This window comes from Lepidochelys kempii, chromosome 1 (genome assembly GCF_965140265.1).
Source record: "Lepidochelys kempii isolate rLepKem1 chromosome 1, rLepKem1.hap2, whole genome shotgun sequence".
Taxonomy (NCBI): Eukaryota; Metazoa; Chordata; order Testudines; family Cheloniidae; genus Lepidochelys; species Lepidochelys kempii.
The window spans coordinates 312,506,698-312,521,596 of record NC_133256.1 but is presented as its reverse complement, the minus strand read 5'-3'; the positions used below and the strand labels follow the sequence as shown (position 1 = coordinate 312,521,596).

At 39.9% G+C, this 14,899-nt stretch overlaps 1 protein-coding gene across 6 annotated transcripts in view; it reads right to left on the bottom strand.

Annotated features, from left to right (window-relative positions):
- PLXNB2 (plexin B2) overlaps positions 1-14,899 on the bottom strand; it is a 325,762-nt gene that overhangs the window by 128,875 nt on the left and 181,988 nt on the right. For 5 of the 6 annotated variants that reach the window (XM_073328266.1, XM_073328265.1, XM_073328269.1 and 2 more), the window contains one exon: positions 9,873-9,954. Coding sequence is in view for 2 of the 6 variants with exons in the window: in XM_073328269.1 (XP_073184370.1) it covers positions 9,873-9,874 (2 nt within the window). In the remaining 4 variants the exon portion in view is untranslated. Of the gene's footprint in view, positions 1-77; positions 155-9,872; positions 9,955-14,899 lie in introns of those variants that run through there. The other variant, XM_073328262.1, reaches the window with a different exon arrangement.

The window sequence follows — 14,899 nt, the reverse complement described above, 5'->3', positions numbered from 1 at the left end:
AAATAAATATACTTAAACACCTCCATTTAACATAGCTAGAATGATGCTACAATTAAAGTTATAGAATATGAGGTTACCTGAACTTAGAGCAGAAGTGCGGTCTCTCACACTTGTCAGAGAAAACACCTTCATGCCCCATGTCCATCCATTATATGCTCTCCTCCTTTTCATGGGGAGATGGCTACCTCTGCATAGGATGGTTATTTTCTTGCTTCCATATTCACTTACAACAGTGAGACATTTGTTTCAGGACATTTGTTTCAGGACATTTGTTTCTTTTTAATCATGTCACATACATACATGGACATTAGGAAATACCCTACAAAGTGTTAGTCTTTAACTCCCAGTTTATGCCAGCTACTTGTTTTCTCCTTCTTGGTACCTGGCACCCTTTCAAGTATAGATTTCCATTAGTGTATCTAGGGGGGCTTTTAGGGTCCCCATGGCTGGTCCATTTCTCCTTATACATGTATCCTTTAACTTCTCCTTTGTAGGGTTAACTACTTCATATGGAACTTCTTTGGTAATACTTTATCATGCAAACAGAGGTGGGGCATCTGTCACAATTATACCAGCTAATATTTTGTCAGTTCAAGGGTAAGTTTAAATACACTGGGCCTGATTGGAATCAGCTGGGACAAGGACTGCGAACTGCCCACGAAGGCATGAATCAGCACACCCCTTGGTTGCTCTGACCCCACACCTTTACTAGTTAGCTTTGGCCTGCTGTAGGTCCCTGAGGCATAGTTTGAATTGCTTTGTTCCAGTGCAGATTCCCACTGGCTGTCTTTCTACCTTCAGAGGCTCTGTGACAAAGTGGAAGCCAGTGCAGAGCAGAGAATCAATCAAGCCCAGACAGTTTCTAGTGTAAATGGTGGATTCTCCGTAACTTGAAGTCTTTAAATCACTATTTGAGGACTTTTGTAACTCAGCCAGAGGTTAGGGATCTATTACAGGAATGGGTGGGTGAGGTTCTGTGGCCTGCAATGTGTAGGAGGTCAGACTAGATGATCATGATGGTCCCATCTGACCTTAAGTGCTATGAGTTTCTCCCAATCTTTGTATTAAGCATCCTAGCTAAAGCTTTCTAGAAAGGATTTTTATGATTTCTTCTTCTTGACATTAACTATATTAAACAGTGCTGTTTACTACAATAAAAATATTTAAATTTAAGGGCATATGACCTACTCATTAAGATAAGATAGCTAGATAGAACTGCATCAGTGGTGAGGAACAACGTTTCCAACTTTGTTTAATCAAGTTACTCCAATTCTTCCTCTAATATTAGGCATTTGCCATTATGAATCATCAGGGTATGAATACAAATGCAACTATAAAACTGCAATTGATGCAGCATTCAGCTGCAGCACAAGGGGTGGACAAAAATCAAAGTTTTTTAAAAATTTAATTTAAATACAGGTTCTTTTAAAAACAAACATTTAAAATTAAATTCTAAATTGACAACCTTTGTTAAGCCCTATATTTATTATAATATATTAAAATCATTTTAATTAAAAACCAGAAATAATATTAAAGCAGTACATATTTCCTGGAAAACTTTACGGAAAGTCAAACCAATAAACTAAGGGAAGTCACTTGCTAATCACTTGGAACCAAGTTAATTGTTTTTAAAGTGCTAAACCAGCTTTTGAGAGCAGAAGCCTATTCTGCAGGTGAAGAGAGAATTTTTTCTTTATTTCAGTTTATTCATCTAGTTGAGCTCAATGACTACTTCATTCAAAGTTAAAAACCAATCAGAAGTTGAAAGCAGGAAAGCTTGGTCTCTTACATCTAGTTTTTATTCATAGATTGGAAGAGATGAGACCTACTAGTTCTAAAATCCTGAAGCACATGATTAGCAGAAACAATCACTTCAATTCACTAACTGCAGTAATACTTGCATTGTTTAATAAAAGAGTTTAAATGAAAAGCATGTGTATATGAGAAAAAAAGTTTGTATACAGCACAAGGTAGGTTTTTTTTATTAAATAAAAAAAGCTATTTTTGTGCATTCTTAATTGAATTTAAATTTCCATCCAAACAGAGCCTGACACTAATCACAAGTAAAAAATTAATCTAACAAACAAGACATGCATTATTCACCATTTTCTAACATAATAAAAATGTAAAAATTAAATTGGAATAAGTGTTAGTTAAGCTACATAACTGCTTTAATAAATATGTATAGATACAATGTACTCTCTTGGCTAGGACCAATAGGAAACGTGGTGTTAGTACGATCTCTTTCATGTTGTCTACAGATTACTTTGTGGCTGAGAAAGATAGCAGATTTTTATTCCCTCACATTTAAGGGGGAAAGGAAGTATGTGGTGCATTAAACAGAAATTGTTCAGTGAAGCCACAACAAAATGGGAACCAGAAAAGCTGTGGTTCAGCTTTAAAATAGTAACCTACGTGACTGATCTTAAATTCCATTCTGGTGTGACCACAGGTTTCTAGCTGGTTCCTTGAATGCTAAGGAGGCTTAGTTTTGCTTTGTTCCTCTCCAAATATCCTGATAGGATGACACAATCCAGTCCAAAAATAAACTAGAGTTTAATTTTGCTTTAGCATTTCTCTGTAGATGCCTGCATTCTTCTAATACGGTATCAATGCATACCCAGCCTACGCTGAACATTTCAAATGCTTAGTTATTTATAAAAACAGAACACATGGCCATTGGTGGGGGAGAGCTGAGTGCTCTTAATGGGGATTGAGATGGGGGTGTGAGTCATCACTTTCTCCTTTTTAATCCTTTTCTCCCCCTCTGTTCTGGGCTTTGTTCCTGGCAGTAGCATTTATTCACTCCAAGTAGGGCCAAAGCAGCAATGAAGTTCTCTGAATTTGAAATCCAGACAATGCCGAGTATTACTTCCGCTGTATGTGCCTGCTCTGTGCTGTTCAATCAGTTGAGACCCTTTCTTTGTACTCTAGGTTTTTCCCTCCCCTATGTAACAATCCCTGTCAGCCACAAGCCTTTTGCTGCAGTTTTGTTTAGTTTCCCACCTGCTCTGCAATAGTGAGAAGGGAATGGTGTAGCACTGTAAGCTCAGTGTGTCACTCACAAGTACAAAGGTGCTCTTTAATACGCAGAATTTCAGAACGCAAACAGGTATCTAATAACCGTTTACATAACATAACAATGCACTTGAAAATAAATTCCACATTTTAACTAAAATTGCGCTTAGCAATACATTAAATGGCATGCTGAATGGGACACATTGCTCATTTAATATCCCAATGCTCTTTTTTTTGTTATGGCCAAACAGCATGGCAAATTTGTTCTCCAGCCCAATTATGCCACTGTGCTAACTGTGTAACAGAACGGGGAAAGAGGAGCAGAAAGTACGTCAGAAATAACAAGGTAACTTTTTGGATCATATTAAACAAGTTCTATATTAAAATCACAAATGAGTTTGATTCCCCATAATTAGTAATACCCTGGAATTTAAACTAAGAGGTCTCTTGGTTTTTGGTACTGTTTCTCTCCCTCTATGTGTGAAACTTGCAAGCTGCTAATTGTGTTAGTACATTCTAAGACAGAATCTGTTCTCAAAGCAATTCTTTGTAACAACAACTACTTACACAGAAAGAGACTCAAAGCAATACTCTGTAACAGAAACAGCACCCAGAGACTCCCCGCCCTTTTGTTGTATTCATCTGGCTTTGTTAACAATTGTGATTAAAATAGAGATAGAGGATGTATGTGGATGGATGCTTGGTGTGGATAATAACTGAATGATCAGGGAGGTGCCAGCCTAAGAATGCAGTGTCCATCGGCTGAAGAAGGCATCAAATGGAAATAACCAGAAGTCCCCCGGAGGGCAGACTGGAATCCACCCAACAGCCTCAAGAATAGGAGAACCAAAGAACAAGATAACATCTGGCAGCACGGAGCGGTCAGGAATGTGCCATCTGCTGATTGATTCAGCAACAGCATGATGAAGCAATTCCCATAGACTGGCATAGGAAGAAATTCCTATAAAAATGGACTCTAGAAGGTGAGAACTTTGGGGTTTGATTCTGCAAACCAACTTCCAGGAGCGTCAGATGAGCATCTGACAAGGCCCTGCTCCCTCCTCGTGTCCAGGCCACCTGGCCAGTGGCTTGGCATGAGCAACTCTTGCAGAACCTGTGTGTGTGTATGAATGAATGTGTGAATAAATTTGAAATTGAATGGAATGTTATAGCTATTAACTAACTGCTTACTATGATTCTTTCTGTATTCACAATAAATGTGGCATTTTGTCTTTTCCCCTTTAATAAGATCCTGCTGGTTTTTATTTTATTGGCATTACAAACTCACATTTTTAATTAAATTAACAGTGGAAGGTGGATAAATTAACTGTCATTATATTTGCTTTCCAAATTCAAGCACCTTTCCCTCTTTACACAGCCCTCACACAACCCCTGCTCAATAAAATCTTCAAAGGAAGACCCTCCCAGACTTGCCTATATTGTGCACATTCCTCATTACTTTTGCTGCTCCAACAAGAATTCTTTGCCTGATGCTATGAAAAGGGGTGCAGGCCCAAGGTCTTGAGCTCCTGGGAACCAAGAACTCCTGACTTGCAGTCTTGGATCTAACAGGTCCTCTCTTTGGCCAGGCCACTCACTTTGGTCAACACTCCCAAACCTTGGGGCCTCAGATTTAGAGCCTAAATTCATGTTGAGGCATCAAAATAACCAGCCTGAATTTCAGGAGTGCAAACACTTGAAGCGCCAATTGAAGTCTACGACAGCTAAGTGTGTCCATCCCCTCTGACAATCAGGCTGGCTAGTTAGGAGTCTAAATCTTCAGCACCCAACTTTGAAAATGCTGGCTTTAAACACTGCTTCAGTTTCCACATCTATAAATAATACTTACCTGACAGGTGTTCTGTGAGGATTAGCTAATATTGTGAGACCACTCTTGAAGATCAAAATGTTATTAAGCATTCTGGCAGGCTGATATTTTGAAGTTGAACTTGATGCCACAGCTCTCCTATAATGCTAAGAATTTACATTACTGTCTCCTTGATATTAGATATTAAATTGTACAAATTAAGCACTGTGGTAGGTTATTTGGCAGGAATACCAGAAAGTAAAAGATTAATGTGCAGATCTTCAACATCTCAAGAAAGACAAATGTATTCCTTAAAATATAAAAAAGGAAAAAGTTCTGGAATCTGAGTGCATAAGCATTATGATACAGTTGTTAATTACATGATCCTCTTACTATTTTTTCCACTGGATCCCTGTCTCATTTAATGCACAGACGCCCTAAAGCTTATGGGCCGCCCAACTCACAACATCCACATTAGCATGCGAACTCGAGCCCCACTAGTGGAAGTCTGTCTACCCAGACAGGGAGGCTCACTCCCAGCTGCAATACAGACATACAGCAGAACCTCAGAGTTACGAACATCTTGGGAATGGAGGTTGTTCATAACTCTGAAATGTTGTAATTCTGAACAAAACATTATGGTTCTTTCAAAAGTTTACAATTGAACATTGATTTAGTACAGCTTTGAAACTTTACTGTGAAGAAAAATGGTGCTTTTAACCATCTTAATTTAAATGAAACAAGCACAGAAACAGTTCTTACCTTATCAATTTTTTTTTGTTAAACTTTCCCCCCTTTTTAGTAGTTTACGTTTAAAACAGTATAGTACTGCGCAGTGTTTGCCTTTTGAGGGGGAGGGGGGCGTCTCTGCTACCTGACTGCATACTTCCAGTTCCAAATGAGGTGTGTGGTTGACTGGTCAGTTCATAACTCTGGTGTTCGTAAAGCTAAGGTTCTACTGTATTCTTATGGTCTAATTACTATAGTACTGCCCATAGCTCCCAATAAGGGTCTGGCCCCTAGTGAGTTGGGCATTGTGCAAACACTTGAGAAAAAAAGGACCGTCGAAATACTGGTGTTCTAGCCAGGCTCTTTATGGGTGTGTTTATTTAATAATGATCTGTTTGGGAGCAATTAGGAAAAAGGAATACATTAAGTATTTGTCCTGCCAACCTCAGATTATGATAAATATATAAGAAGAATCCAATTCAACTGTCTCATTTTGCGTGTCCTCCCCCCCAAACACAAGGTTTAAACCTAGTCAGTCTGTGATCTTTTGGCTCCTTGCATGCTTTCTGCTTCCGCAGCCCCATGGGCACTGTCCCATTCCATCCCCCCACATTGACAACCCCCTTCACTCTGCATAATTAGCATGTCCCAGTGCAATTACCACCTTCTTGTCCCCTTCTGTCTTTCCATCTCTCCCCAAACAACCTAGTTTTACTACTGTTGCCCTTCCTCCCCTCTCTTCCTTCCACCATTTAACTCAGCTGTGAGGGGAAAGCAGTAAAGCAAAATGTCACCCACCTTTTGGTTCCAGTTTGACTAATAAGCATTTGGAAGCACAAGCTGAAAGTGCTAACAAGTATTTTTGGAGGTTTATTCTAATCTATCAGTTTTAAAAGTGACTGAGTAACAAAACCATTCAACTGCAATGACAAATTAATATAACATGCTTCGATCTTAACGTGTGTCATATCATTTTCCCACATTTCTTTGTCAAAACAAAAAAATAATTTTTATTGCACAAATCTATTCTGCGTGTTCTGGGCATTAGAAAAGGTGACAAGCGGCAGAGTGGCCTAGTGGAAGGGGAACCTGACAGGTTCTTAGGATCCTATTCCTGGTTCTGCATGTGACCTCTCTGTGTGATTGTTTCTCCTCCCACTCTGTTTTGTCCATACAGATTGCAAGCTCTCCAGTTTCTCTGTGTATGGACAGCACCTAGCACAATAAAACACTGATTTTGCTTGGGGCCCCTAGGTGCTATGGTAATACAAAATAATTAAGTCTTTTAAAAATAGTGGCTATAAAGAGGCATTGTCCCACTCCATATATCTGCTAATCCAGTGCTATCCCAATCTCTTAGACACTGCGGGATTAGTATCTGACAAAGAATTCAAAATTTAGGAATATATGCTTCTAATTGTAATGCATTACTGGTACAAAGGCACGTATATAAATTAGAAATGATGTTTCCACTCAGAGCTTTAATCTGTATGTTCATACAGTTAAAACAGATGAAAAACAACATGTATTGGAGATCACATTAATTCTGCCACAATGGATAAAAACATTGACACTAATTTAACTAACTGGCATGTTTTTCTATTGAAATTGACAGAGGAACATATACAGCAAGAGATTTGGCCAACATGGTAACCATCAATTTAAAGCGGCTTGCTGTATACTCTGAGTTTCGATGTGTGAATAAAATGACTCATTTCCTAAACATGAGGTTTTATATATTTTGAAGGGCAATTTTTAACTTTTAAGCGATTTGAAATTAAAACCCTACACTAAATGGCTCTGTACCCTGCTGCATGTTTATTTCTTTAAAAGATTGTGCTTACTGCATAAGCATGAGAAAACAGAAGGAAATAAACAATGTGAAATGGGGCACTAAGTGATGAGACTGACATGAAAAACAGCTCAGTCAACCATAACGCAAACATGATGGTTCAACTGCTATGCAAGTGTGCTCCCCCCTCCCCCCCCATGCCCCCCGCCCAGAGACTTCAGGAAGTTTGAATGTATAGTTATTGCCACATGTTCATTAAATATGTCTTGCTTTGGTGTTTCTAAAGCACGTACCACTGTGGGATTTAGACGGTGAGTCGTGAGAGCAGAGTACTACACACAACTCTTACCAGCAGGAGAGTGAGTTTGTGTGTGTATGGGGGTGGGGGGGATGTGAGAAAACCTTGATCTATGCAGGAAATAGCCCGACTTGATTATGTAAAGAGTTGTCACTTTGGATGGGCTAGCACCAGCAGGAGAGTGAATTTGTGTGGGGGGGTGGAGGGTGAGAAAACCTGGATTTGTGCTGGAAATGGCCCACCTGTTGATCACTTTAGATAAGCTATTACCAGCAGGACAGTGGGGTGGGAGGAGGTATTGTTTCATGATTTCTGTGTGTATATAAAGTCTGCTGCAGTTTCCACGGTAAACATCTGATGAAGTGAGCTGTAGCTCACGAAAGCTCATGCTCAAATAAATTGGTTAGTCTCTAAGGTGCCACAAGTACTCCTTTTCTTTTTGCGAATACAGACTAACACGGCTGTTCCTCTGAAACCTGACACACAACTCAAACATCCTTAGATTCTCAAAAAGTATCACTGGCTGAATCAGGGTCATTGTAATGCCTTAGGGACATCAGCCCCAGACCTTCAGGACTTGAACAACCGGTGATAGCTCCTCGGAAATCCTTCCAGATTTAACTCCACTGCATGCTAGGAGGTTTTTAAGCTCTGATTCTGCAACCATCAACTTCTCTAGTGAAGCTTACACTGACGATGTGCAGAGCAGGCACCAGCTAGCGCTGTATGGACATTCATTCAGTGCAGACATGATCAATGAACCTTTGGCTTATATACGTTGCTGATGAATCTCAATTTAAGTAGATCCCAATAACTTCTAGACAAAACAATCCCATAGGTTTGCCAAGGTTGCCCTCTTATAGATGGTTGATGGTTTTTGGACTACTGACTGGCTAGTAATTTTACAAGTTCACAGAAACTTGCAGCCATGGGAAACAGGAGGTGAGATTGTTGGGAAAATGTAGCAAATTAAAAAGACTGGAAGAAATCTGTGGCAGCATGGTTATCACTATCATTATAGCCACGCAGAACCTCCCATGGTGACAGCAAGGATACAACTCACTCAGATCTTTCTGTTCCAAAAAATCTTTCTGTTCCAAAAACACACATGAGCTAAAGGAGACTTCCGTTAGCAGCAGAGAGTCTATGACACACAGACAACGCGTTCTAATTCTACCTATTAAAAGGTATCATAGCTACTATATAGGTAAGGTATGTAACAATATTATCAAACACTCCTAGACCAAGGAGAAGTAAAATATGGTATATGCTTTCAATAGAGATTGCAATAAAACTGTAACAGTTATGAAATATGATAATGGGTTATACACTGATGGTGATGTAATAACATTTTTTAAAAGGATTTAACTGGAGTTCTTAGCTTACTGTTAGAAAACAATTGCCCCTAGATTTGAAAAAGCTACTTCCAGAGGGCAGTAATGCTCTCAGACTGAAACTTCAGGAATTGAAAACACTACTTACAGTGAAAAAGAAAAACATTGCTCTGAAGTTTGTATTATAAATCCAAATCTTCAGTGCAAAAATACATGCTATAGATACTACATATGGGACTGTATTATACAAAGTAAACCTAAATCCCATTTGAAATGGAAAATATGTCTACAGGGATATATGACTCAGGGATCCCAACTGGTGTTTAAACAGATTGTTTAAAAATTGGCATTTACAGACAGCCCAAAGTTGCCTCTTCGTTTCAAGCAGACATATAGATAGCTAACAACACTGACAAGACCATGGTAACAGTTTAAGTCAAGTACTGGCTACAAATGTACAGATATATTTTTTTAAAGTTTGTCTTTTTACAATTAATAAAAAACAAATAAGTCCTGACTGAGCATTCTTGGTGCGCTCAAAATTATTCCCAAGTTCCATAGGAATATTAAAAATACTTGGATTTCAAAATTAGGTCTTCGTTTTGGCATCATCTGCTGGTTTACTGAATCATTTATAAAAAGAAAAGGAGTACTTGTGGCACCTTAGAGACTAACCAATTTATTTGAGCATAAGCTTTCAGTGAGCTGTAGCTCACAAAAGCTTATGCTCAAATAAATTGGTTAGTCTCTAAGGTGCCACAAGTAATGCTTTTCTTTTTGCGAATACAGACTAACACGGCTGTTACTCTGAAACCTGAATCATTTATATGGTTACTGATCATACAGCACTAGCAGTTATAAACTGCTTTATTTGTGAAAAACTGAAATACTTACATTCACTTTTTCACTAACTCTTCTTTACTGCACTTAGTTATTTTCCAGGACAGTTTTCAATCTTCTTCTTTTTCACCTTTACCTATGAAAAACAAGGAAAGGGATTACAAAAATATCCATTATTTTTATTCTTTTTACACTTCGGACTACTTACGTAAGGTGATCTGTAATGGTTCAGAACCTTGTATTTAAAAAAATGTATATAGAGTCAAGTTTATTTCTTTTTAAATAAATTTTTGCCATAGCATAAGTTTGAATCCCAAGACTAAACGGAGTACTGCTCTGGGTTCACTTTCAATAGTGGCTCAGGCAAGTCAGACATACAATCAGTTGCAGACATATGACTAATCACTAAAGAATTGAGAACTCATATGGTAGAGTACCTGAAAGAATGTATGTTTTATATTAAGGATTGGATTTTGTATGTTCTGACTCTACTCTAGCAGAACCTGAGCACTCTCACCTTCCATTGTCTGAAGTGCTCAGTGCCTTGGCTGTATCAGACAGCTTCAGAATACTTTATAGAGGGGAAATAGCACCTAGGCATCTAAGGGCAGATAAAATACTGTCTCATTAGCACTCAAGACCACTGCTCTATTATAAAAATGATGTCAAAAGGAAGTAAAACTAGGCTGTTCCACTTGAATATGAAGAGAATGACTGTTTTGGAAGAAATCTTCAGCAATGGATGTCCATCGGTAGGCAATACTGTTTTTTCTTACAGATAGTTTCTGTAAGCGTATACAGAGTAGTGTATGTCCCTTTAAGCAGTGTACTGTGTATGCCAATATATGCAATAAAGGATTGTGAAACTACAGTCCCTAGCAAACCTGGACATAGTCCTTAACCAGACTACTAGATTCAAATCATTCCCCACTCCAGTTCACCTCTGGATTTCAGTTTGTAACCAAGGCTTGCTGGCCTCTAGGTCCCTCAAGGATCATGGAAGGAGTGTCAGCTGAAGGCCTTCACTTTTGGAAGTCATGCTTCACGGTGGTTTGTCAGCACCAGAGTCCAGTGTGCTTCATGCCACCTAAGGCTTATTTATTTTGTACAAAATCTGACTGGGTTTAATGTTTTTTGCATTCCATGTGTCTAGTTGCCATGGTAATAAGCACTACTTAAGAGTACACACAAATCATCTCTTTCAACCCCACTTCCATTCTCAGATAATACTTTATTATTCTTTATGATGTACCAATAATTTGCTCAGAGCTATACAAGACACAAAGGAAAATTGTATCCCTTTTTGAAGGAACTTGCAATCAAAATAGACAAAGATCAGACACAAAGATGCTTTGGAAAACTCAGGGGTGCTGAATCAGGGCACCTTTCTGCAGCTTCAGTGTTTGAATCTGAAGAAAGAAGGATGCTTGATGCACTGGGCTAGAGAGGTCATTCCAAGCAAGAAGGGGGCATGAAACAGAGTGGTGAGGGGTCCTTCATTACAGCAAGAGGGCAAAGGAGAGGAGCAGCAAGAATTGAGAAGAGAGATGTTGGCATGGGCAGAATGATGCAATCCCTTCAAGAAGGGGATGAGAATTTTGACGTTCACACAGAGACTTGAGGAGGAGAGTGATGCGGCAGAAGGGACCGGCAAAAAAGAAGATTTTAGATGTTCTGGATAGACTGGAGTTGAGTACCACAGGAATCAGGATGGGCATAAAAGAGGAAGTTGTAAGCAAAGGCAGAAGCTAAGCAAGACATTGGCAAGTGTTTTAGTGTCAAGGACAGACAAAGGGATTATTTTAATATATTGTGGAGAAAAGACCAACATCTTGAATGTGTGAAGGAAGGGGAGGCCCCACAACTTCAGTGTCAGAATCATGAAGAGGATTGTGGTGTTAACAGAAATCAAGAAAAAAGGAAGATGATAGTGTTTGTGAGCAATCAGGTGGGTCTCAGTTTTCATCATGTTGAAATAGAGATCATACTTTGCAATTATAGGTTGTCTTCCATTCAAAAATCTCTTTACCAACATTCATGAATTTAGCTTTACAACTACCCGTGAAGTCGGTAACAGATGGAGGAAACTGTGGTAATACAGAGATTAAGCAACCTGCTGAAGATTACACGGAAGTCTTTAATACAGCCTATAAATAAAACCCAAGTCTGCAAACTCCCAGTTCTCCTGTGCTTTAAATACAAGGCTCTCTTTCCTCAATGATAATTTACACACACTGTCAGCAGTACCACGAACTCCATTTCTTAAGAAAATCCCTCCCAGTGCACCCAAAGAAATTAGCATGCAGTAAGTAGACTGCAAATGCCTCAACTACCACAGGAATGTAACAGCATATATCAGGCACCCAAGTGTTTTAGTTTGTACTTGCTAGCTAGCAGTTCCAGAGAACGTCTCCTCCAAACTGTAGGTAATTTAGTGATCTATAAAATAAATAAGAAGCCTCTTTCCTGATAGGCTCAAGGTTTGTGCCAGATTGCTACTCTTCACTCCCTCCTTCCTCAGACTGAGTTATCAGGTTTCCAGCCTTCTCCACTCTCAGTAGCAGATTGTTTTGGCTGAATTAAGTTGGGTACAGGTGATAGCATCTGCTGCAAGATTTTATTTTAAGTTCTTGTTCATGCCACAACAGCTCTTTTTCAACACCTTAAGAGCAAGTGACATGGGGGGCTTGGACGTTCATATTAGGATTGCAGCCTCCAGCAAAGTATGTGAAAGGTGCTCAGCTGTAGATATGGTAACATAAGAGCCCACAGCCAGCAGGGAACCTATTACCTTGCCCCTCATAAATACATTAAGTACCACAAGACATAGGGTCTTTGCAACCAGCTTCCAGAAATCAAAATCTATGCGCCAGTAGCATAAGTGATCGATCTACCCAGGCTATATTCACTCTGACATACCTAATTGCTTCCAGATTTGTCCTCCAGAATGCAACCATTGCACTTTCTATCAAACACAAGTTTTCTCCAGGACATCAAAAGATGAACACCACCATACATGGTAGTGTAGTTAGCACTGTCAAAATATATAAGCAGTCCAAGAGCAATTGCTGTACTATAAAATACCTGGCAAAGTAACTTATTCTAGTGCTGCAAAATAAGATGCTCTTTGAGTTGAAGCAGGGGCTGATAGATCATGTCAGAGCACAAGCAACTTTTACTGAGGCAAGGCTGAATCTTCGGAGAACAGCCTCCTAAAAACCGTTGCTGGATGTTTGAAAAATGGTTTCAGATGCCACAAGGAGCAAATGTGAAACTCTGCCTACTAAATCTTCTGCTAATGTAATAATGAGTAAGAAGAACAAGAAAACCTGTGGCACCTTAGAGGCTAACAAATTTATTAGAGCATAAGCTTTCGTGGGCTGCAGCCCACTTCATCGGATGCATAGAATGGAACATATAGTAAGAAGATCTATGTATACATACATATAAGTGGGAAAAAAGGAGTATTTGTGCTTCCTTAGAGACTAACAAATTTATTTGAGCATAAGCTTTCGTGAGCTACAGCTCACTTCATCGGATGCATTCAGTGGAAAATACAGTGGGGAGATTTATATAGACAGAGAACATGGAACAATGGGTGTTATCATACACACTGTAAGGAGAGTGATCACTTAAGATGAGCTATTACCAGCAGGAGAACAGGGGGAGGTGTCCGCGGGGGGGGGGGGGGGGAACCTTTTGTAGTGATAATCAAGGTGGGCCATTTCCAGCAGTTGACAAGAACGTCTGAGGAATGGGGGGGGGGGGGAAATAAACATGGGGAAATAGTTTTACTTTGTGTAATGACACATCCACTCCCAGTCTCTATTTAAGCCTAAGTTAATTGTATCCAGTTTGCAAATTAATTCTGATTCAGCAGTCTTTCACTGGAGTCTGTTTTTGAAGTCTTTTTGTTGTAATATTGCGACTTTTAGGTCTGTAATCAAGTGACCAGAGAGATCGAAGTGTTCTCCGACTGGCTTATGAATGTTATAATTCTTGACGTCTGATTTGTGTCCATTTATTCTTTTACGTAGAGACTATCCAGTTTGACCAATGCACATGGCAGAGGGGCATTGCTGGCACATGAAGGCATATATCACATTGGTAGATGTGCAGGTGAACGAGCCTCTGATAGTGTGGCTGATGTGATTAGGCCCTATGATGGTGTCCCCTGAATAGATATGTGGACACAGTTGGCAATGGGATTTGTTGCAAGGAGAGGTTCCTGGGTTAGTGGCTCTGTTGTGTGGTGTGTGGTTGCTGGTGAGTATTTGCTTCATTTTGGGGGGCTGTCTGTGAGCAAGGACTGGCCTGTCTCCCAAGATCTGTGAGAGTGATGGGTCGTCCTTCAGGATAGGTTGTAGATCCTTGATGTTGCGTTGGAGAGGTTTCAGTTGGGGGCTGAAGCTGACAGCTAGTGGCGTTCTGTTACTTTCTTTGTTGGGCCTGTCCTGTAGTAGGTGACTTCTGGGTACTCTTCTTGCTCTGTCAATTTGTTTCTTCACTTCAGCAGGTGGGTACTGTAGTTGTAAGAATGCTTGATAGAGATCTTGTAGATGTTTGTCTGAGGGGTTAGAGCAAATGCGGTTTATCGTAGAGCTCGGCGGTAGACAATGGATCGTGTGGTGTGGTCTGGATGAAAGCTGGAGGCACGTAGGTAAGTATAGTGGTCAGCAGGTTTCCGGTATAGGGTGGTGTTTATGTGACCATCACTTATTAGCACAGTAGTGTCCAGGAAATGGACCGCTTATGTGGATTGGTCTAGGCTGAGGTTGATGGTGGGATGGAAATTGTTGAAATCATGGTGGAATTCCTCAAGGGCTTCTTTTCCATGAGTCCAGATGATGAAGATGTCATCAATGTAGCACAAGTAGAGGAGGGGCACTAGGGGACGAGAGCTAAGGACGTTGTTCTAAGTCAGCCATAAAAATGTTGGCATACTGTGGGGCCATGCGGGTACCCATAGCAGTGCTGCTGACTTGAAGGTATATATTGTCCCCAAATGTGAAATAGTCGTGGGTGAGGACAAAGTCACAAAGGTCAACCACCAGGTTTGCCGTGACATTAATCGGGGATAC